The sequence below is a fragment of the Rhea americana genome, unplaced genomic scaffold (assembly GCF_003343005.1).
Source record: "Rhea americana isolate MKP2758 unplaced genomic scaffold, rheAme1 scaffold_0, whole genome shotgun sequence".
Classification (NCBI taxonomy): domain Eukaryota; kingdom Metazoa; phylum Chordata; class Aves; order Rheiformes; family Rheidae; genus Rhea; species Rhea americana.
In genome coordinates, this window is record NW_028185037.1 from 118370 (window position 1) to 140436 (window position 22067).

The following is a 22067-nucleotide window of genomic DNA, read 5'->3' on the forward strand; positions in this document are numbered from 1 at the left end:
TTCACTTAACTTTGTGAGTCTGAAACTTTGTGTTTTGTTCTTTGCTCCTGTTGAATATGCTTTTAAGGTATATGAAACTCTTGATTGAAATGTGTATCTTGGCTCACTCAGTGTATCTCTTAGGTCTTTGGAGATGCTGTTCTTCCCTTAAATGGAGAGCGAAAAAAAAAAAAAGCTAACCTGACAGCTATAAATATTCTGCCAAGATAATTAGAGGTAATTCTGGTATCTGGTAATTAGAGTAGTGATTCTGGTACTTGAGTGGGCACCCCCATGGGTGGGAATGCGCATTTGGAACAAAGGGTACAAAATACCATATTTTTTGGCAAATAAACCTTTCTTCTGATGCTCTGATATCTAATCTTCTGTTTGCTTGTTTTTTAATAGTCTTCCGCTGCTGGACTCTATGTTGTAGTCCCTGAGCACGTGAATTTGTTCGGGTTTTAGCTGATCATAGACTCCACCAATGGCACACATGAATTAAAATTATCCTTTTTTTCAAAGCTGAAGAATATGGATGGAGATACTATATAGTTCTGTATTGTATGAAATGGGTTTAGTTTTCTGTATACTTTTCTGGGAATGGAGAGCTCTTGCATCATTTTGGGTACTTCTGTAGTACAGCTGTTCCGCAGTACTGATCAGGCCTCTCAAACAGCCCTTTGCATAACTTGCATACATGGCATCTTGTACAGCTTTTGATCTTGGTGAGATTTATGCCAAACTGCCGAAATCAGTGCAGTTCTGGAAATATGCAGAAATAGAACCTCTGAGGGAACTTTGATGCTCAAAAAGCCTGAAAGTAGCTAAATGATTTAAGCAGTTCTAGGATCAGATGCCCACTAAGTAGTAAGTTTTCAATCTGAATCGTGGAACACCAAAAACCCACCAAAATCCTCTTGGGGAGCCTGAATCCCTTCTTTGGACACAGCTTTAGCTAAACACGAAAAAGATGGTTCTCTCTTTTTGTCCGAGGGTGGCCTCCCCAGCCCAGGGAGATGCTGACATTCGGGGAGAAGGTCGTCTTCTGCTCCTCTTGGTATCCTTTCTCCATCCGTGCAAGCTGTCTGTAACCCTTTCCCTAACCGACGGAAAGCCTTTGGGTTTCTGCTCACTCGGCTCTGGCAGCAGCGGGGAGCGGAAGGAGCCCCCGGGCACGGCTGTCACCAGGCCGTCACCACGTAGCCTGCGTTGCTGGGGCCTCACAATGGAGACRTTTGTGCCTGCTAGGAAACAGCCCAAGTATCATCTCTGCTCGGGCCGTGCAAAGCTCCTTCCCCTCTCTAGGCTGTCGCGGGAATTTCCCAGCGTAGCTGGGACTTGCTGCGTCTCCTGGGACCAAGCCTCACGGTCCGCTCACAGAATTATTTGATGCGTGGTACAGATCCATTGGTCATTAGTCACTTGATCCGAGGTTTTTAAAGCAAAATTCTGTGTGGCTGAAGGGCTTAGCTACTTTGGAGGAAAGAACGACACTGTTTTGGGCTAACAGCTGCTTAGGCTGGTTGAGAGAAGAGCGTTCAGTCTCCTTTCTTGCTGCTTATTTCACCTTAGCAAACCCCCTCAAATTCCCAGGTCACAGACATCTCTTCTGTGACCGTAGCGTCMGTGCGCCTGATCTGCGAGTCTGCTTCAGGCAGCTTCGCATCAGTAACGGAAGAAGGATTTGTTTATGGCTCGGACAAGCCCTGTTGGTGCCCTGCGTTGTTTGCAGTGCCATAGCAACCCAGGCTTGCTGTGAGCCACGCGGGAGAGACGGGCCGCCTTATTTCAGGCCGAGAGTCCGCAGCCAGGCCCAGGAATCCTGCAACTTAAATTTCTGGTCCTCAGTGGAGGATTTTTCCTTGGAGAATGAGGCTATAAGCTTGCGGGGGCAGGCGGCAGACCTCGTACGTGCAGATGCAGCATGCGGCCGAAGAGGCTTACCACCGGTGAGTACTGCTCTCCGGGCTGGGAAGGGGGCCGAGCCAGTGCCAGGGGCTCTGACCCTCGCAGCGGTCGTCTCGGGGCGCAGAGACACTGAGGTGAAGGAGGAAGACGTCAAACCGTTGGGCTGAAGCTTGCCTAGCAAAAATACACCGGGGAGAAGAGAGAACTTTGCTCCCTTCAGAGGCATCCCAAAAGAGAGGATCTTTTTTTTTTTCTGGAGTGAGATTTGGTTATTTGGGAACACCTCCAATTACATTTCATGGAGTTTTATCATGTGATTCACAGTATTTGCTGTTCACGGCTCCTGAAGTATCATACTAATCTATATTTTCATTAAAACCAGCAAGCCTCTAGTCCTTCATTTTGCAAAGGAAAGCTGACAAAAATTAACTGATGCGTATATGAATGTAAATGAAATAATCTAGTTAAATAACACTTTTACGATACTGAAACCARTCTTGTATTTTTCTGATCTTTTTATGCACAGGTCAACATTATGGCATACTAGAGTTTATTTTATTTCCTCAGACTAAGCTATTTTATTTCAGACTATCCAAGAACATTGTCATGCCTCATTACTTATTTTGTTTCTGTTCAGTAATCATAGTTTAACAAGTTTAATTGTATTGCTTGAATAACACACAACGTGTCATTTTTATGTTTCAGAGCCTCCATGTATTACTGAGGATGTGTTTGTAAGTATGCTTTATAAGGCTTGGTCATTCATTTTGTCATGCAATTGTAGAGCAAAAAAGTAAAACAAGTCACTGGAAGCTGTTGTTTCTCATTTCATCTCGCTCTCTAAGCGTGGAGTGACTGAACAATTTGTTACGATATTCTCAGACAAACACTGCAGTTAGAAAAAGAAAAGAAATGGGAAACTATGGAGACTAAGGAGAGAAATAGAAAAAAAAATAGGATAAAGGAAGGAAACAGTTCCTGGAAGGTTCAACACAACAGGTTTCACAAGATTCTCCTTACTTTACCTGTGCTCGTAACTCACAGTGGGATCTCCCTGAAGTTTGCCTTCTCATTTGAAAAGTAGATATATGTACCTTTTACTTCATATCAAATGACACTTTAAATCTTGCAGCAATGATTGACTCTTTCCTATTTTGGAATTTTGGACACCTTTGTAGCTGCATATCTTAAAGTATAAATGCATTGCAATTCCTTTTGGGGGCCTCTATATGCTAACATATTATAAATCACAAACAGAATCTACACTGAGTTCAGGTAGAGATAAACAATATATACAGTAGATATTTAGCATATAGAAATACGTACATGAGAACATACTCATAGCATTTCTTAACTGCATATTTACATTACATTAAACCTAATCCTGCAGGCTACTTATTGTGACTAGGCATGTTTGACTCTAGATGAATTTTGCTCATGGTTATGAAGCTGTCAGACTTTCTTGTAGGATCAGAGATTTATATTATCTTTAACTTAGATATTTAAAGACACAGTTTATTATGTGTTTTTTGAGCATGTATTTATCATTTGGTGGATGCTGTAAAGTAAAATGCAAACCTCTCAGGACTGTCCCACTACTTATTTCCCATGTTCAGTTTCTCCTTGGGTGTCTAATAATATCTCTGTGTTTCTGGGCTGGTTCCCTGATGGCAGTAATACAGAGAGCTATCAAATATTACAGACAGAGTGTCATTAGAGTTGTTCCCACAAAATATCTCAGAAAGAATTTTACAATATATCCTTGATAAAGTGATTTATAAAATCCTTTCAATGTTTGAAGACTGATAGAAATCAGACCCAAGATGTACCTGTTTGTATATAAATTGCATGAAGGCAAACCTCCCAGCTGCTAAGTCATGAAGGCTGTAGTTTTTGGTCTATTTTTAGTGCATTTTGTCCTCCATTTGCAATTGTAAGACAGCTTTTTCTAGTCGTAGTTTGGACTGTGCAGCAGAAAAGATAGCATGAGAAGGATTAAAATAAAATACTTCCTACCACATAAATCTAGGCTATAGTATTGTATATGAAACTCTATAACATATAATGGGCAAAAGTGTAACTATGAAAGTGTAACTATGCTTTTAAAATGAAAATAAGAAAGACCACACACACACACACACACAAAAAAAAGAGAACCCAAGGAAGATATTCTGTATATCTTCCTGCAATGCAGTAAGTAGCAAAACTTGCATGAACAAGATCATGATCTTTGCATTGATTAATGATCCAGTGTGTTTATATTTCTTGCTGTTACATGGGACTAAAGAGAATTATATCCTTGGCAAATTAAAACCACATTACCTTAAACATTCTTAAACAGCTTATACTTTTGACATTAATAAATAATTTGTTTTAAATAAGTCATTTGAACCAATAAAATATTTACACACTATATATATGGTAGAGATCGTACAACTGGAAGCGACCTCTGGAGATCATCTAGTCCAACCCTCAAATGAGTGGCCCATACAGGGATCGAACCCGTGACCTTGGCATTATTAACATCACGCTCTAACAAACTGAACTAGTTATTTGCCAGGTCTCCCCTAAAGGTCATATCTAACCATCTTCAGATTCACCTTTATCAGTTTCAGATCTAATTGTGTGTTACCTAGAACAAATGTAAAGCAGACTGTAGCTTGTTTCTAGCTAGATTTTTTTAATTGCATTAACATTTGCTGATTTGAGATCTCTGGATCTGATTGATTGCCCAGAGATGTTAGGGGGAGAATTCCCTGCTGACATCAGAATGCTTCAGATTAGAGACTCTGGTAAATTCTCCTATTTAAGCTGTACCCTAACATCTTCAGGTCTGTAGTGCTACAGCCATGCTGGACCCTGGGCCTGATACTCAAATAAAGCGTGAACTTTGCAATGCAGAGATGTCTTGAGCTTGCTTTGAGYGATGTCAGCTCTTTCTAGGAAAGAGCCTGACTAACCTGCCTGTCCCRTATCTCAGCAGTAACCACAAGTGCTGAGAAATAAATGTGAGCAGCCTAAGRCTGGACAAAAACCACGAGGGCTGGTTCTGGCCTGCTGTTCAGTAGATCACAGTTTCTTCCCTACCTGCCTACAAGCTGGGTCTTAGTTTAAATTAGTTTAGACACTGTGGAGAACAGATCAAAATATTGCCTGCCTACAAGTGGTTACCCTTTTACACCCTTACATCTTTTTAAGCACTATTCCTCACTTGCACATTTGAATCCTATGAACTTGAGAGAGAAAAAAAGATTTGTGATGTAACACTTTGCAGGTATCAGTAAACAGAATTGACTTAGGTGCATTGTGCTTGTTCTACAAGACAGAAACGGTTCTAGTTTCAGAATATTCTGCTATTAAAGCCATTCAGAGCTCTCCATCCTGCTGATGACAGATCTATAAAGGCCAAAGAACTAACATTTTACTTCTGCCTGCTGCTGAGCTGGAATGCAGGGGTTGGTATTGTGGGCAGTAGAAGTAAAATGGGGTTCCATATTTATTGATTTGTCAAGAGCAAAAAAAAAAAAAATCCATCTGTACTTTACTCATAATTTTTGAGTCTTGTGTGTGGTATTCAAAATGTGGGGGTCAAAAAGTCACAAAAAACTGCAAATGCAGTATTGACTTCTGATGAAGTGAACTGGACACCTCCCAGCTCTGTGAGACTCCAAGTATGGCATATACTGTTTGCTCGGTGAGCTAAACTGTAGACTGGTGAACTCCCTTTTGTTTCCCAAATATTCCCCCAAACCTCCCCAAGCAGCAGTACTGGAGCAGAAGCAGGCTCTGGTGAACTCTTATATGCCCCTCGTTCCCAGATGAGAGAAAGTTATAATTTGGGGAATCTCTAAACTATTTGCTTGTGCACATTTTTTTCAAAAGTAAATGTGCAGATTTACAGCATTTAGAAGCTGTYTGGTTTATGAAGGCTTTATCTCTACATTTCTTGGCAAAGGATCTGCCTTCATGTGTGTTTTTTACGTTGCTTAGAATCTGCTGTGCAATGGCGAGAAAATAAAAAAGGGCAATGATCATATTCTCAAAAGTGAAAATACATTTTTTGCAAAAGTTTACATGCCTTACCTTATGGGAAAATCATTCTTTCAGAAGATATTGTATTCAAAACATGTTAACACAGATTAGTGTAAGCCTTGCCTTATGGTTTTGTGTCTCCATAGGAAGACTACTTAGCCACAGATGATATGCTTGTAGACTACTTTAATGAATTTTTGAGTCTTCCGGTAAGTACTCTATAGAAATCTCTTCCAAAATACAAAAAACACCTCACTAGGACTATTAATAAGATAATTCATCTTAGAATATTTTACCTTTTATCGCTGGGAAGTTAAAACAGCTTTTACAATAATTCTGTATTTTAATGGTAGCAACTCTTACACTTCAATATTATTATCATTGTCTGGAAATACAATGCAGTATCTGGACTTCTGGGGATAGACTTTCTCTTGCTTCCTGTAAATTTATGTATTTAACCCAYAGTACATCAAAATAATATGAATGGGAAATGAAAAAGACATGCGAATGTTCATGTAAAATGTGTAATGAGTCCACTGGTGTTCCTGTACCACAACATGTTGACATAACGAATGTTGGTCCTTTAACATTCTTCTGGTGATGAATGTGGCAGTGAATTAACATTTTCACTCAGGAGTCAAAACACATTTTTCTTCATGTTTTCTTCATGTGAAGGCCTCAAAAGCCGGTAGTACCCCTCCTGTTCCCCTCCCACGTGCACCTGGAAGGACGCAGCCTTACGTTGTGTCCCGCGTCTCGATCCACTGACAGCTAGATCACCATACCCAGTGCCCTATATATAGCCACCTGCCCTGTATTTTGCTCCCTTTCCCTTTCAAACACCCTGCTTCTCCACAGCAGCGTACGAGTCGCATATACTATCCCGKTCCTTCAGTGTGGCAACTTCACCCAACTTCTTCTTAGTACTGCAGGCCCTAACTATCCCCGTCACTGCCATCCTCACACTTCTCACCCATCTTCCGTTGCACGGTGGCGTAGCCCCCTTTCTGCAGCATCACTCACAGCTCCCACGGGGCCTCCCGGCCGATCTGCCCAAAGCCCCCCACAACCTCTCCCCCTCCGAAGGCAYTGCTGCCAGGTATCCTGCGCTGTGGGAACATACGTGCTGTTTCATTCCTTGCCTGGTAGGACTAACCACCAGCATTGCAAAGAGGCAGAAATTGACTTTCATGACGTGAGATGTTTCTTGATGCATCTTGSACCTCAGACTGTGGTGTGGCTACTACTGGAATAAATTCAGTTATGATCCAGGAACACTTGATCTAGACTTGAAAGTATTCTCTAAACCACATCACAGATTTGCCTAAAAGTAAATGTAATGGGAGTTATACCGTAGGATGCCAGAATTGGGTTCCCTATGCCAATTTTTGATCTTAGAAGAGGATATGGAAGTATTAGAACAACTATGTCAGAATGTGAATTTTGTGCACAGGAATGACACTGATTTCTCCCAGAAACCCAGTCTTCATACACCCTCACCTCCCTGCAAGGTTCCTAAGAGGAATTTTAACACATAGGAAGGGTGTCTTGTGTTTTTCTTTTCTCCTCCTTTCTCCTCTTTTCCTGCAGCTGTTTTAGGATGCTTATCTAAATCCAAGCCTAACTACATGGTCTTTAAACCTGGCCATCCCTTTGAGCAAACAGGGCTGTTCCAGGAGGTAGCCAGTTTACTTTCCATAAGCCAGATTGCTCTTAACACAGGAATATCATCCTCCACCTCTTCCCTCATTTATTTGGAAACTTACGTTTCAAGTTTTCCCCAAATCATAGCAGATGGAGTGGGAAAGAAGTTTAACCTGCYTATTCTCAGTGTCTCCTTGGATATGCGTAGTTTTCAGGACATCTATTAGAGGCCAAAATTCTCCTTGGCCTCACAGGGCTCCTAGGCCCTGTTCAGCAGGTCCTGACTCAGTTTAGCAGCCCCAAAACACAGCAATTGCCCAGGCACTTACGACTGCTCTCGAAGCCCGCCGGAAAGAGTTCACGTGAACAGTCCTGAGTTAATGCTGTTTTATACTGGTAATCTTGGTAGATTTCTAAGATGATAAGTCTCTCTTTACATATTTATATTCTTTAATGGAAACAGACTATCTTCTTGGAAACAGACTATCTTCTATTAGATATTTTTATTTGTAATGTTCTCATAATTGATTTTATTTTCTCTCTCTCTCTCTCTCTTTTTTTTTTTTCCTGAGGATTTATCCTTTCTGGGATTAAGTTCTATTAATACCTTCAGTTCTGTGGTTTGAATATTTTTATATTCCCCATTTCCCTCCTTTTCTCAGAACACTTCTATTAAACCCTGCATTGAAAATTCCATTGCTTTATTCTTGTTGTGCTTATATGCTGTTGCCTAGAAACAGTATTACCCAGGTGTGTTAGTAGTTAGGCAACAAATTAAACTGAAAATATTGTGTGACTTGATACAAATAATCAGTGGTAGCATATGCTTATTTTAAGAGACTGTCTCAGTATTGATTTATAATGCACTGCTAGTGTATGGAAAATTATACCACTGGGGATTTTCTGTAGCAGCAGAAAAAAAAATTTACTTTGATTTACAGTATATCCTTTAAGCTATCACGTTATTACAATAATGTTCAGTACAATMTGACATGAATATCTATATATTCCAAAGATGCATATACTCTAATGAAGGATAGATTGTTAGGAAAATATTTCTGAAAGATAAAATAATGCAAAAAATCCCCACCTCAAACATGGGGACACTTGTTGCCAGTAGTACAGTGATTTAACACTAGCAAAAATCACTTACATGACATACAAGTTACACCTTCGTGAGTAATCAATCTTAAACACCTTCCTGATTAATTAATTTAAAATGAAAGATTTACGATAGAAGCATTGGTATAGATACGTATCCATTCCTAGCTGGCCAGGGATCCCTAGAATTTGAATCTGTTGTCCGTRTATTTAAAACCTTCATATGTTTATCCATGAAAATTCAGACTGTCAGAAATGTCCTTTCAGCCCAGTGTCAGAAGCTGCACTCCACAAGCCACTTGCTATTCGCTTCGCCCCATCCTGCTGCCCTCACCTTCACTTTCAAACTACCTGGACTGGGTGGACTGGGTCCTCACCAAGACACGCTCTTCCTCTTCGCAGCCTACTGGAAGAGTCGCACTCGGGTCAAAAGAGCTAACCGTRCCTTGGTGGGAGTACATTTGGGAGATGGCATTCTTGGTGGCAAGGCCTTAGGTTTCCCTTGCAGCAGAAAGCTGACCACAATGTTACCAACTTCAGATCTGAAGACCTACTTCTTTTGAAATACTGAAGCTCTCAGCTCATATAAAAAGGACAAGCAATTATTTTATCACTTTTTACACTAAAATTAAACATACTCTCCTTTCCTTGCTTAGGAGCACAAAGATGTATTAATAGTACTCCACAGAAGGAAGAATGAATACACTGCTGCTAGATTGCTTGTTATAATTTTCATGCCAGGAGGAACCATGGTGGTGGGATTAGAAAAAAATATCATGGTACAAGATCTAAGAGGTAGTGGGCCAGTCTGCAGGTAACACTTTTCACTTTAGCATGACTGTCTTGAGTAGACTGTGTTCCAGGATTTGACCCAGGGTAATGATTATGGAAAAGACTAAAGCATGAGATAAAAAATAAGATTTGGGCCAATTGGCCTTTCTGAAAATGGAATGAGCCTGGTGATGTCAAGAGTAGAATCAGGTCTGAAAGCTATGCTGTGAATAGTAGAGGACAAATGGCTGGAAACGATCCACGCGGCTGCATAGAAGATGCCTGTGAATTATTCCTTTAGGTACTAAAATATGCTCATTAGTTCCTTTTTGGTTTTCCAGGTGTGCAGGTAGAGGTTGCAGGTGCCATTACAACCTCCCCTCAAAAAGCTTTTGCATCAGTGAGGCTCTACATGCATGTTGTGTTCATAGAGGCTAATATAGGGCTGAAATTGCGTGATATCTTTGGTATTCTAGAAAGCAAAAGAAGCTATCCTGACTTATTTCACTGTTGATAGCACAACATTCACTGTCAAAAAGCTCTTTTCCTCTAATCAGATGGTGGTGTTTGGTTGTGACTTGTGCCTTGCACATCAACGGAAGGGAAATCTTGGACACACTGAAGTCAGTGGGAGATTTGCCATTGACCTTGTGCAGTCTGAATTTCTCAAGCACTTCCTAGAGCTGCTCAAATTGTTTTCTGGTCTAGATTTTCACTGATATTTATTTATGATATATGCATACCCGTCTTAAGAAAGTTTGGCAAAACTCCTGGATGAAGTCTCTRTTCGTTCCCACCCTTTCAGGGCCTTAACCTAAGAGGCGGCCAAGCTGTGGTCATTCTGTTTCTCTTGGGATCAAACTACAGWACTTGGGGTGGGATGTGGGGAGTGTATATACACATTTGTTAAGTATATCTGAAGTTAAGTATATCTGAAAACTGTTAAGGCAGAGAACAGTGAGATTTATATGTCTGATATCCTGGCAACATGGTGATGGATGCTGTTTTAGTTTCTGTTTTGGGAAGACTGAAATAAATTTGCCTTCCCTTCAGTAAACTATATTATTTTAGGTTTCAGAGTTATGTATTCTATTTATTCTTCAGCTGAAACCATATTCAATGAGCATTTTGCAGCTAAGACATTTCTTTGCTGTCAAAAAATGTATATGCAATTGTTAGTTATTTAATATARCTGCTATACCACACTGTTTGGTTGTGAAACTGTATGAAAACATCTTTTTGGTTTTTGCCCCATGTTTTTCTGAAGTTGAGAGAACAACACTGAGTTAAACATTTAGAAATACATTGGTTGTGGTGGGGTCAAGAGGAGAGTTGCCTGTGAGTGATACAGTTCGCAAAGTCTGTAGATTTCCTATTTGTTGGTATTTTCAAATCCTCGTTGATCCTATTTATTGTGCTAAATTGATAATGTTTGAATCCCAAGCTTCAAGGCCAAAGCTTTGGCCCTCCTGCCAAGACTGAATTTATTTTAACCTCTTGAGGTATAATTTGGCTCTGGAATTTTTCTCTCTGTCTTTGAAGGATCAGAAATTGGCCCAGACTAGAGACAGAGTGTAGGGAAGAATGCATTGATATTCCCAGTGTTTGGTTAGTGCATTTTACTTATATGTTAAAGTTAAAGCACTTGCCAAATTTGGGGTAAGAAAGGCATTTTCTGTTATATTAGATTGGCAGGGATATTTTTTCTCCTTCTTTTGTAGCATAGGCTATTGTCCTCTCCTTAACACAAGTGGGCATCTTCACTGAAGAGATTCCTTGTTATTGTAATGACCTAAAATACTGATAAACCTCTCTCATGCTCTTCTTATGAAACATTAGAGGATTTTATGGCACTTGGCTTCTGTGGGAAAGATTTTAAATTTGCTACAGGGTATTGAGCAGTATTTTTGTGGCATGTAATGTGTGGGAATGGCTAGATTTGGTGTTCTGTTCCAAAGTTTTTTGCATACTGAGAAGGAAATGGGTTGTCTGAGCCTCTCTGTCCTGTACTATAACTGTGAAAATGTTTTCTATAAGAAATAAAGATGATTTGTTTTGGTGTTCTCATTTGATTTTTATCATAACATTATCATTTTCATTTTTGTGGTGGGGATGAGTGAAGAAGGTCAGGACTTACCTCTTCTTTTATTATGCCTATGAAAACATTCTAATTTATCTTGCTAGTTTTCTTAAGCAAGAAAGTAATATATACTTCCCCAGAAAAGTTAAAACTGTTTTCAAATGTGTTTTCAAATGCTTTTATATGAAATTTCATTGAAATGTTCCATCTAGTAGAATTTGGGAGTTGTACAGAATCACAGATTACTCAGGCTGGAAGGGATTTTGGGAGGTCTGTAGTCCAGCCTCCTGCTGAAAGCAGGGTCAACACTCAATTCAGCCTAAGCTGCTGGTGGCTTTGTCCAGTTGGGTCTTGAAGACCTCCAGCAACAGAGATTCCACAATCCCTCTGGACAGTCTGTTCCAAAGTCTAATTATCCCCACAGTGATTTTTTTCCCCTGTATATCTATACSTCTCCATTTCAGTGCATGATCGTTGTCTCTTGTCCTCCTGCCGTGCACTGCTGTGAAGGTCTGGCTCTACCCTCTCAGTAACCTCCTTGTAAGTACTGGCAGGCTGCTGTTATCTCCCCACAGAGCTGTCTTTACTTCAAGCTAAAGAAGCCCGGTTCCCTCTGCCTCTCCTCATGGGCAAGTCCTCCAGTGCCTGACCATCTCAGTGATCCTCTGCTGAGCTTGCTCAAGTTTACCAAGATCCTTCTTTTACTGGGGGCTCAAAACTGGATAGAGTATTTCAGATGCAGTCTTACTAGTGTCCAGTAAAGGGGACTAATCGCTTCCCTTGATCTACAACTGAATCTCTTGCTGATGCAGGACAATATGCATGTGTCTTGATGTTCTTGGAGACAGGAAATTACACCTTGGATGAATGCAGCTGTTCTGATAAAATATGTAGTATCCAACAGCTTAATCCTTTTATCTCATCAGTGCATGTTCTTTTGTTCCATTAGTAAATGTGTCTTATAAAAGATTTGTGGTCAGACACCCAAAATAGCAATACAATTTACATTTTAAAAGTTGTCATTGGCATCTTTTTCACTACATTAAAGTTGCCAGATGTTTTCTGTTCAGTTAATTAGAATGTGTGTTGAAAAACCTAGACCTAGAGTAAGTTACAAGGGATCGAGTAAAAGTAGATACGTGTGATAAATTAATGTTGTCTTTGGTTAGTTGTCAATTTGAATACCATGGAACTAAAATAATCTGGTCATGTCTAGTCAAGTAGCCCTAGATTATGGAATTTGGGTGCTTTGTTTATTTTTTTCTGCAAGCAAGATCATTTAAAATCCAAGCAGAGTGAAGCATCTTGTTTCTTGTTGCATTTTCTTCCATATCCTTTTGAAAAGCATGAAAAAATAAATAACGAAAAATACATTTGGAGGTTATTAAGGTTGCACAGTTAGTCTCTTAAAAGCTGAGAGAAGCCCGAATTAGGTTTGAAAGTAAATTAAATGTACACATAATAAGTTGGGAGGAGGTCTGAAYTAAGTATAGAGAAATCTACAGCACATAAAAGCCTCTTTAAAATAAAGTTCAGTATATGTAGAGAAACCTGCAAGGTACCCTGGACAGAATTAATGCCAAAAAGGGCACAAGGCATCAGAGAACAAAAMCAGTACACGATTTTCTGGTGAAATTAGGTAACTAAACAGACTAATGCAATTCAGCACATGGCGCTGACCAGTGACATCCTGATGTCCCAGACACTAACTCTACACTTAAAGCCCTCACATGCCACTTGCTCTGCCCGGCTGAGCCTCCGCTGTGAGACACTGTGGGGCAAATGTGTGAATCTTGCTGCCACGYGTTGCAGCCACGTTGTCTGATTCTGCGCATTGCTCTGCATGACGCCGGTCAGCCAGGGGACTTCAAACGTAAGCAACAAAATAGCTGACACCAACATGATTACTTTGGACTTACCTTGGCATAAAATAGGGTCAAAATGGCCTAGAGTGTTCTTCAATATATGTAGCATGTATTCAACAAATGCAGTATGTGTATGAAGTATGTCTGAGTTTATACAAATACCTAAATAGATACATGCTTCTATATGCGTACTAAAATATAAGAAAAAATTCAATACGATGAAAAATACAATCTTTGAAAAAGTAAAATGGTATTATTATGAAGTGCAAAGGAATGACAATTTTACAAACACCAGGTGGGACCGTGTCAGAAAGGAAGCCAAAAAGAGTTTTGGCACTGGGTCTGAATATGACCAGGATTTCACACTCCTCTTTTATTCAGTTCTGTTTAAATACAACTTGTCTTCACATCCTCGTGCTCAGTACAGAGAAGCTTATATCCTCTGATTTTATATAACCTCATTTTCACAAATGACTTGGGTATCCTCCAAGATTTTTGTAAAATCCATCCATATTTCCCCCCTTTCATTTTAAGTAGAAGAGAAAAGGCAGGGAAATATCTAATGCCAGAACTCAAAAGATGAATGATGGCTGTGCTCTGTTTTCAAAACACCTGCAGTGTTTTGGGGTTTTTTTGTTTGTTTTTTTTTGGTTTTTTGTTTGAGTTGACAAAAGTTGCAATTGCCTAATCAAAGTTGAAATTTGGTCTATCTATCTCATGCRTTATATAGCATCTGAATGAATTGGTGGTGTACAGTAAAACTTACAATAGGCCATGGCTTTTGATAGGTACTTGACCTAGAAGTAACAATAAGAGGAAAAATCTTTCCTATGTTTGCTGCAAGATCAAAATGACACATATAACAAAACCAAGGAATGGGAATCTTCAGAATCATTCTTCTCAAATGCAGCTTATGTTTAAAGAGTCTGTTTCATTATTAAYGTTTTTGGGCCTTGTAGTAGTGAATGGGGGACTAACCGCAGCTCTGAAATCCTGGAAGGAGTCAAGTAGTCTCCTGTAGAACAGTTACTGAAGTCACTGTGGGTTATATATTCTAGGCATTTGCTGCACTGTATCTGTTATTTGCATGTGAAAAAGAATGGTCTATGTTCTAGAATGATTTAAATTCTTGGCATTTAAGCATAGCTGAGACAAAGAGTAAGAATGCATTGGAAAGCTCTACAGTGAAGAGGCAGAACACGCRTACAGAAAAACCACTATTTTACTATTGAACACAAACTGCAGAATGGAGGAGGAAGAAGCCTTATGATATCAACTCAGATTCTGCAGGGAGCTTCTATACTGTAAGAACTAACTTAAATACTTCCCTTGTTACAGTGTTATAAACTCTCTGAACCTCTTTTGTAGACTTTTGCCCAGCCAGTTAAGTTTAATTCTGATTATGGGGTTTTTGAAGTAGTTAATGATGCCCCCCAACGCCTGGAAAACCAGCTGAAAAAATTTTTGCATGATCAGAAACCTCCAAACCCCATTTATGATGTTATAAGGAAAGCAAAGAATGATGGGCRGCTTTCCAAACAGAAAAAGAGCAGCGCTTCTCCAGCCTTCAGTATTGATCCAAATTACAACACTATGGTAAGCATCTTATAGCCACTGAGTTTATATTTAGATCTTACTGTAGAGATACTGGCAGTAGTTGTTGTTGTGTTTGGCTTGTTAGCTTGGGAAAAAATGTTAATTTATGTTAGGAAAACATAATGATGGGCCAAATTATGCCCTGCAACGCACATGTGTCTACCAGACAAGTGAATGGAGTTACACATGTACATCCTGCACCACAGAATATTGAAGGTTCTGTAGGGCAGGATTCAGTTGTGTGGTCTGAATGCTTTTTAATATTAAAAGAAAAAATATTATGACAACAGTTACTTTACTAGTGATCCCTGGAATGTGCAAATTGACTGAAACTAATGCATCTCAGTCTTTCCTTATTAATTAATTTCCTTATGTGGCTATGAGCTCATCTGTGGTCTGGCAACACATGAGTCTCTCTTCCGTTAATTCCCAAAGGATTTACATGATTASCATCAATTGAAATGGCCAGAAAAAATAACCTTTGGCAACAAGAAAGCTAAATTAATGAAGAGATAGGTTGGAATTTATTAAAAAAACCCAATAAAAATAAAAATCCTGTTTCAGCTTTACTCAGCCACCATCAATTTTGGTATTTTCACCTGTTCTCTCTCAGGGCTTTCTTCAGCATTGGACTGGGAGTCCTGGGAGTCTACCTTCAGACAATAGCTTTGGAAGAGAAGAATAAATTTCACTGGGATACTTTGTTTATCCCTTTTCTGCTTAATTTGCATTGGTGTGACTGATGTGAGTTCATTTCATTTCACTCAAGGCCAGTCTAAGGTCTTGATACATTTTAAGAGGAGGCTGCTCTAAATTATGTCATAGCTGGAAAGCTAATAGAAAATCAGGGAATTAAAACTGACTGTTGCTTTGCTCAGTATAAGCTTAATGATTTTCAGAAAAGCAAACACAGTGTTGAGACATCAAAAGGCAATGACATTTAGCAAACCGATGGTTATGGGAGAGAAACTATTTGCATATAAACTGGTAGACTAGGTACAGTACAAATAGTACAAAAAGCCAAGATTCACAAATATTTCTACCACATTAAGTGATTATTTTCTCAGTACACTTCGCTTGAGAGCACAAAAACAAAAAAGGCTGTTCTTGATTTCTTATTTGTACTCAGGATTTAACTGAAGAATTGTGTGCTTGGGCAAGAGATTGCTCTCTGGAGTGACCTCACATCACTGCAACTGTGGACAGCCTTTCTTGACAAATTCAGAGCCACCACTTTGCCTTCATTGTTTTTTATATCTTTCATGTGGGTTGGAGCAAAGGGCTCCTGCATTAGTTTAGAATACATCTTTCTCTAGGGGATTTTCCAGAGATGGGAGGCATTATGGCCTTTGTAAGGAACACTACRCCTCTATACACTTTCTTTTCCCTTTTTAGGGAAGGGAGATATTTCTTCATATTTTTACCTGTTTTACTGAACAGCTAATTGAGATGCCTCATTAACTTGAGTTTGGCTATTTAAATGTTATATTTAACATTTAAATCAGCTTGAGAGGCCATCATTGGCACATTAGTGATGAAAATGAGCTGTGACCTGACAGTCTTAATATGCCTTCCAAACTTCCAAACTGAAGCCTGAATATAAACCTAGATACCTAGCCTGAGAAATACACGGGATGGTATTTTTCTCTGTATTTTACTTCCCTTTCAAATTTCCTTTTAMAAATTTACAAATAAGCAAAAGACCTCTATGCCTGTGCATGCACACTTGCAAATTATAGATATAGAAGCAAGTATCTTCTCATCAATAGTCAAAATCATCTCAGGGGAAAAATATACTAAAAACAAAGACTCTGCGGGGTTAGGTAGGACCAGTCACTAGTATGGAAAGAAACTGGCTGGCATCCCACATACCTTACTTCAGAGAAACCCCAGTTCAGCAAAGCACTTRGGTGTTTAACTTCAATCAAGTGAAGTTAAACACATGCTGAAGCTTAAACACATGCAAAAAGCTTTGCTGGATTGGGTCCCAGCAAGGCCTAAGACTGACTGGGTAAGGAAGCTAAGCAAGGTAACAAAACCCACCAGATTAAACGTGGCACTTCTCTGGGGAAGAGGAAAGAGTGGAAGTTCTTTCCTGCTGAGAGAATATGTGATTTTGTGTACCAGCCATGTATAGACAGGGGCATGTTATGAATCACTTAGATAAAAAACTGGGCTGTGAGTCAGTAAGTACATAAATATTAAATGCGGACTGATTGGCCAAAATAAAGAGACAATATCTTCTGTACTTCCAGAAAGCTCGTTGGTTACCAAAAGGAGGCATACACTCTGCRGTCGGGAGTAATTAGTCTTCATCTCCACAAATTACACTGTATGAGCCATAGCCAATATAAGCTTTCTGTATTTTGAAATATCTTCTTCTTTCTAAATGAAACCACCCACTTTCTAAGTAATTTAGATTTTTTAATCCCCTACAGATGACCTATGAAGCAGAAATTACCCTCRTCCCTAACGAAATATTAGATCATGGAAAGAAAATTTAAAATGTAATCTACGTGAACTGATTGTTTGATACAGCAAGTAGCAAAAATATCAGTACTCTATCCTTGTTCAAACTTCATTTGTATTTGTGGAAAAGCAGAGTTACCACATTATTTCAAACTATCCATTTCACCTTAGCTAGAAGCAAAAATACATCAAATAAATAGAACAGGTCATCTCCTTAGAGTAAAAAGTGCACTCTTAAAAAAAACGGAGTGTGTCAGACTATGTTCTAATGGCACCAGCTATGGTTCACCGTGGCCCATATTCAGAAAACTTGCCCTCCGTGTACGATCCTAGGCCCAGTTCTCGGTGCGCTGGCTCTGTATAGCTCACTACTCACCACCTCCCTTTGCCCTCCAAGTCACTCYGGAGGCACCCAGGCTGCTGCTTCGGCCACGCTCAGAGACCTGGACCAGCTGAAAGGACTTCTGCTGTGGGCCTGGTTCCACTCTCACTTAGGTTTCCATTAAGAAAGTTAATGTGGGCAATGCAATTATGCAATGCTCCAGCTTTTTTTTTTTTTTGGTTTGATTTTGTTTTTAATACCCACAGTTATCCCATTCTGGAAGCATGAGCTGAGTTAAGCTCAAGCTACCGAGAAAAAATGTAACAGTGGTTATTTATAAAACATGCGCTGTAGTCAGAAAAATTAGCAGTTTCCTATTGTAGAAAATCTATGAGCATCTGGCATTTAATTTGCATGTAGAATYGTACAATAAATGCATGATTCTTGCATGTGTTAGTTTTGAACAAAAACTCCATGATTTGTTAGCATACAAATCAGACTTTCTCAGCTGTTATAGGAAAGTAAATTAACCCAGTTGTGTGTCCCAGCACAACTAGGGCTAAACTGGATAACAAAGGTAATATTCATTGTTATTTGTTTTTCTGAGACAATGCTTCTGTAGGAGGGAGATGGAGAGAATCAGTTACACGGTACAAAATACAAGGAAGTCAAGAATTATGCAAATCTTTGGCATTCCTTTTTTTAATAGCGTCTTCATCGAGAACAAGCAATTCAGTGGATTAAGAAAGAAAGACTTCCAGCATTTCTAGAAAGTGACTGTTACTTTGAATACAGGTATTGTAATCTTTTATGCTATCTCTCAGTTTTAGGCTTTTAAATTTATCTCCTCTGCCTAATTCATCTTAACAGTAAACTTAAGATATTTTCTTATGCCTCATGTCTTGTTTAATGTTAGCATTTTAGTGACCTTGGTAAATTAAAATTGGTGACGTTTTTYGCTTTTCATTCTGTAATTTTCCTTGACCATGAATTACATACTATATTACAGCACTACAGAGTGAAGATTGTGTTTATCTATTTCTGAATCTCTGTTCCACAGAGATACCATGGTGTTTGTGTCTTTCTAATCAATATATAAGCCATACAAGTGAAAGACACAGATCTCTGAAATCTAGAAAAAAAGAAAGACAATTAGTCTTTTTTATTTTAATTATTGTTTTGTATCTTTGGGTCTACTGTCARACTTCCTTTTGCAAGGTTCTCTGCTGAATGCCATGGCATAGCTGCACAATTTGCACCTTCACTGCAAGATATTCAGGAGGTTCAGTCTGCTTTTTGGAAGGATTTGCCTCTACATCCCTTAAGGCTGTGTGTAGATACAGAGAATTGTCATGTGTCTTAGAAGTCCTAAAATGCAAATAAGCCTGGCAGTATGCTTCACAAAACTCAATGACAAACCAGCTGTTGGGGCACTGAGTGACCCCGCTCAGCAGGGTCACCTAGAGCATGTTAGACAGGGTTGCATCCAGGCGGGCCTTGAATATCTCCAGGGAAAGAGACTCCACAAACTCTTTGGGCAACCTGYKCCAGTGCTCYGTCACTCTCACAGGGAAGAAATTCCCCCTCACGGTCAGGCAGAACTTCCTGTGCTTCAGTTTCTGCCCATTGCCTCTTGTCCTGTCACACAGGACAACTGAAAAGAGTTTGTCCCCATCCCCTTGACACCCTCCCTTCAGGTACTTGTACACATTGATCAGATCTCTCCTCAGTCTTCTCTTCCCCAGGCTGAAGAGGCCCAGCTCTTGAAGCCGTTCCTCATAGGGCAGGTGCTCCAGCCCTCTGACCATCTTTGTAGCCCTATGCTGGACTCTCTCCAGTATCTCCATGTCTCTCTTGTACTGGGGAGCCCAGAACTGGACACAGTACTCGAGATGAGGCCTCCCCAGGGCTSAGTAGAGGGGCAGGATCACCTCCCTCGACCTGATGGCAACACTCTTCCTAATGCACCCCAGGAGACCATTGGCCTTCTTGGCCACAAGTGCACATTGCTGCCTCATGCTCAACTTGTCATCCACCAGCACTCCCAGGTCTTTCTCTGCAGGGCTGCTCTCCAGAAGGTCACACCCCAGCCTGTACTGGTGCATAGGGTTATTTCTCCCTAGGTGCAGGACTCTGCACTTGCCCTTGTTGAACCTCAGGAGGTTCCTCTCTGCCCAGCTCTCCAGCCTGGCCAGGTCTCTCTGACTGGCAGCACAGCCCTCTGGTGTGTCAGCCACTCCTCCCAGCTTGGTGTCATCAGCAAACTTGCTGAGGAGGCACTCTGTCCCCACATCCAGGTCGTTGATGAAAAAGTTGAACAGGATGGGACAGTATCCCCCAGTACTGAGCCCTGGGGGATCCCACTAGCCACAGGCCTCCAACTGGACTCCAGGCCACTGATGACGACCCTCTGAGCTCTGCCTTTCAGCCAGTTTTCAATCCACCTCACTGTYCAAAGAAGCAAACCATGTGAGCGTGCTCAATTTTTCCCTTTGTATCAGCCTGCTTTATGATATAGGTATCTGAGCTTCATGAAACACTAACARATTTGATCTGCTATAGCAAACTATTTTCTTTATCAAACAAGACAGAGTTACAGAAAACTAACTTCAGGCTTGTGCTTAATTTTCATTGTCATCAGTGTTTTAAGTTACTTTCCTTTAACATCCTGAATCAGGATCTGAATCAGGATCAAGACAGGTTGAGATGATAAAAAGGGAACTTGTGTTTAAAGAACAGATAAAGCTGTCCCAACCCTACACTGAAATCCTATTGCTTTCAAATAGTGGGGCTAAGCATAGGCTTCTTTCTCCCTTCACCTGTGCCTTGGTTATTCACTGCTCTCTCTAACTTAACCTAGTTAATTCTGCCACTGTTCTTGAGCTCAGAGCRTCCTTATTATTGCCATGTGGTTCCAACCATATCTGATCTTCTGGACTTTGCAAGGTTCACGCTAGCACTCACAAGGTAGCACTGGAATGAAGCTCTCCTACAGCAGAACAGGAGAGCACCAACTGTTTTGCTATTAGCAATCAGATTTTTAAAGTTCAATTAGTGTGATCACCACCGCGGCACTGTTGCTGGAATATTGCTTGCGTCAGGAGCAGGAAATGCAGTGTCTGGTGCTGATATGGGGCTCTGCCGCATCAGTATCGTTCCAGTTTAGCAATCAAAATGTTCAAGGGTTTCTTGGCAGGGTTTGGAACTGCATGGATATATGCAAGATCACCCTGACAGAAACCAACTTAGTGGACTATGAATGGCAGTGCTGGTGTTTACATATGTAACAACAAGAGACGAGTGAAATAATAAAGTTCCTTGAGGCAACTTATTTTTAGTGTGATTATGTTCCTTATTGTCCATTTTAGTGATAAATCAATCAACAACTTCTCTGACAAAAAGCTAAAATTAGCTACTTTCTTGTCTCAATATTTAATTGCAGACTAGCTAAATTGATATCACAGGTGGAATGGAGCAAGACTGGCATTAATTTCATTATAGACAGAGATTACTATCCCTGGATAATGAGGAGAGACCCAAGTCCTTCTTTCCCTGAGGAGGATGCCACTTCATCCACTATGAAGAAGTTCTATGTGTCGCTTGGCGAGGTAAAATAAACATGTTTTGTGGGTATAACATTGAGCTAGATTGATGCATTGGATTAAATTATAATTATTGTCCTCACAACCTAGCTGGACAATTGATTCTCTGAATAGCCCTTCTTCTCAAAGCTCTCTGTGCTACAGAAGAAGGTCATACTACAGCTTAAAAAGAAAGCACCACTATGTTACAAGTATGCTCAGCAACTGTCCTGCAGCTTCTTTCACTGGGAACTATCATTATAGAAAGCTATACAAACAGAGCATATAAAATCACTTCACCCAGTAAGACCTCTGGACTCAGAAATATTACAACAAATAGAGAAAACTGAATTATTTGATGACATTTCTTTTCGTAGGCTACGCTTTCTCAGACAGAGGATTGGTTTACACTAGCAAAACAAAGTGAATCCATGAAAAATGCAGATTTGTTTACTCATCCTTTAGCTTCTCATCAAATTCAAGATGGTCAGTGTTTGCCTGAGCAGCATGAAAGAGATGATTTATTAAGTGAAAAACCTGGGCTTCTTGGTAAGTAATAGAGCATCAGCCATAGTATTTATAGCACAAGTCTGACCATGTGGAAATAAAAGACCTTCTAAGGAATTGCTGCTACATCTACTTACTACTGTTCTGAGTATCCCATAGCACCTCAGGACTWTGATGGAGAAAAGACTGGATTTGTTTCTTTCCATAGC

At 40.0% G+C, this 22067-nt stretch overlaps 1 protein-coding gene across 1 annotated transcript in view; it reads left to right on the forward strand.

Annotated features, from left to right (window-relative positions):
• Positions 1-1881: 1881 nt before the first annotated feature.
• RGS22 (regulator of G protein signaling 22) overlaps positions 1882-22067 on the forward strand; it is a 62345-nt gene continuing 42159 nt past the window's right edge. The window contains 7 exon segments of the mRNA XM_085325487.1: positions 1882-1931; positions 2596-2624; positions 6069-6131; positions 14752-14979; positions 18480-18565; positions 21213-21378; positions 21729-21900. Of these exon segments, the coding sequence (XP_085181613.1) occupies positions 1907-1931; positions 2596-2624; positions 6069-6131; positions 14752-14979; positions 18480-18565; positions 21213-21378; positions 21729-21900 (769 nt within the window). The 5' untranslated portion in view covers positions 1882-1906.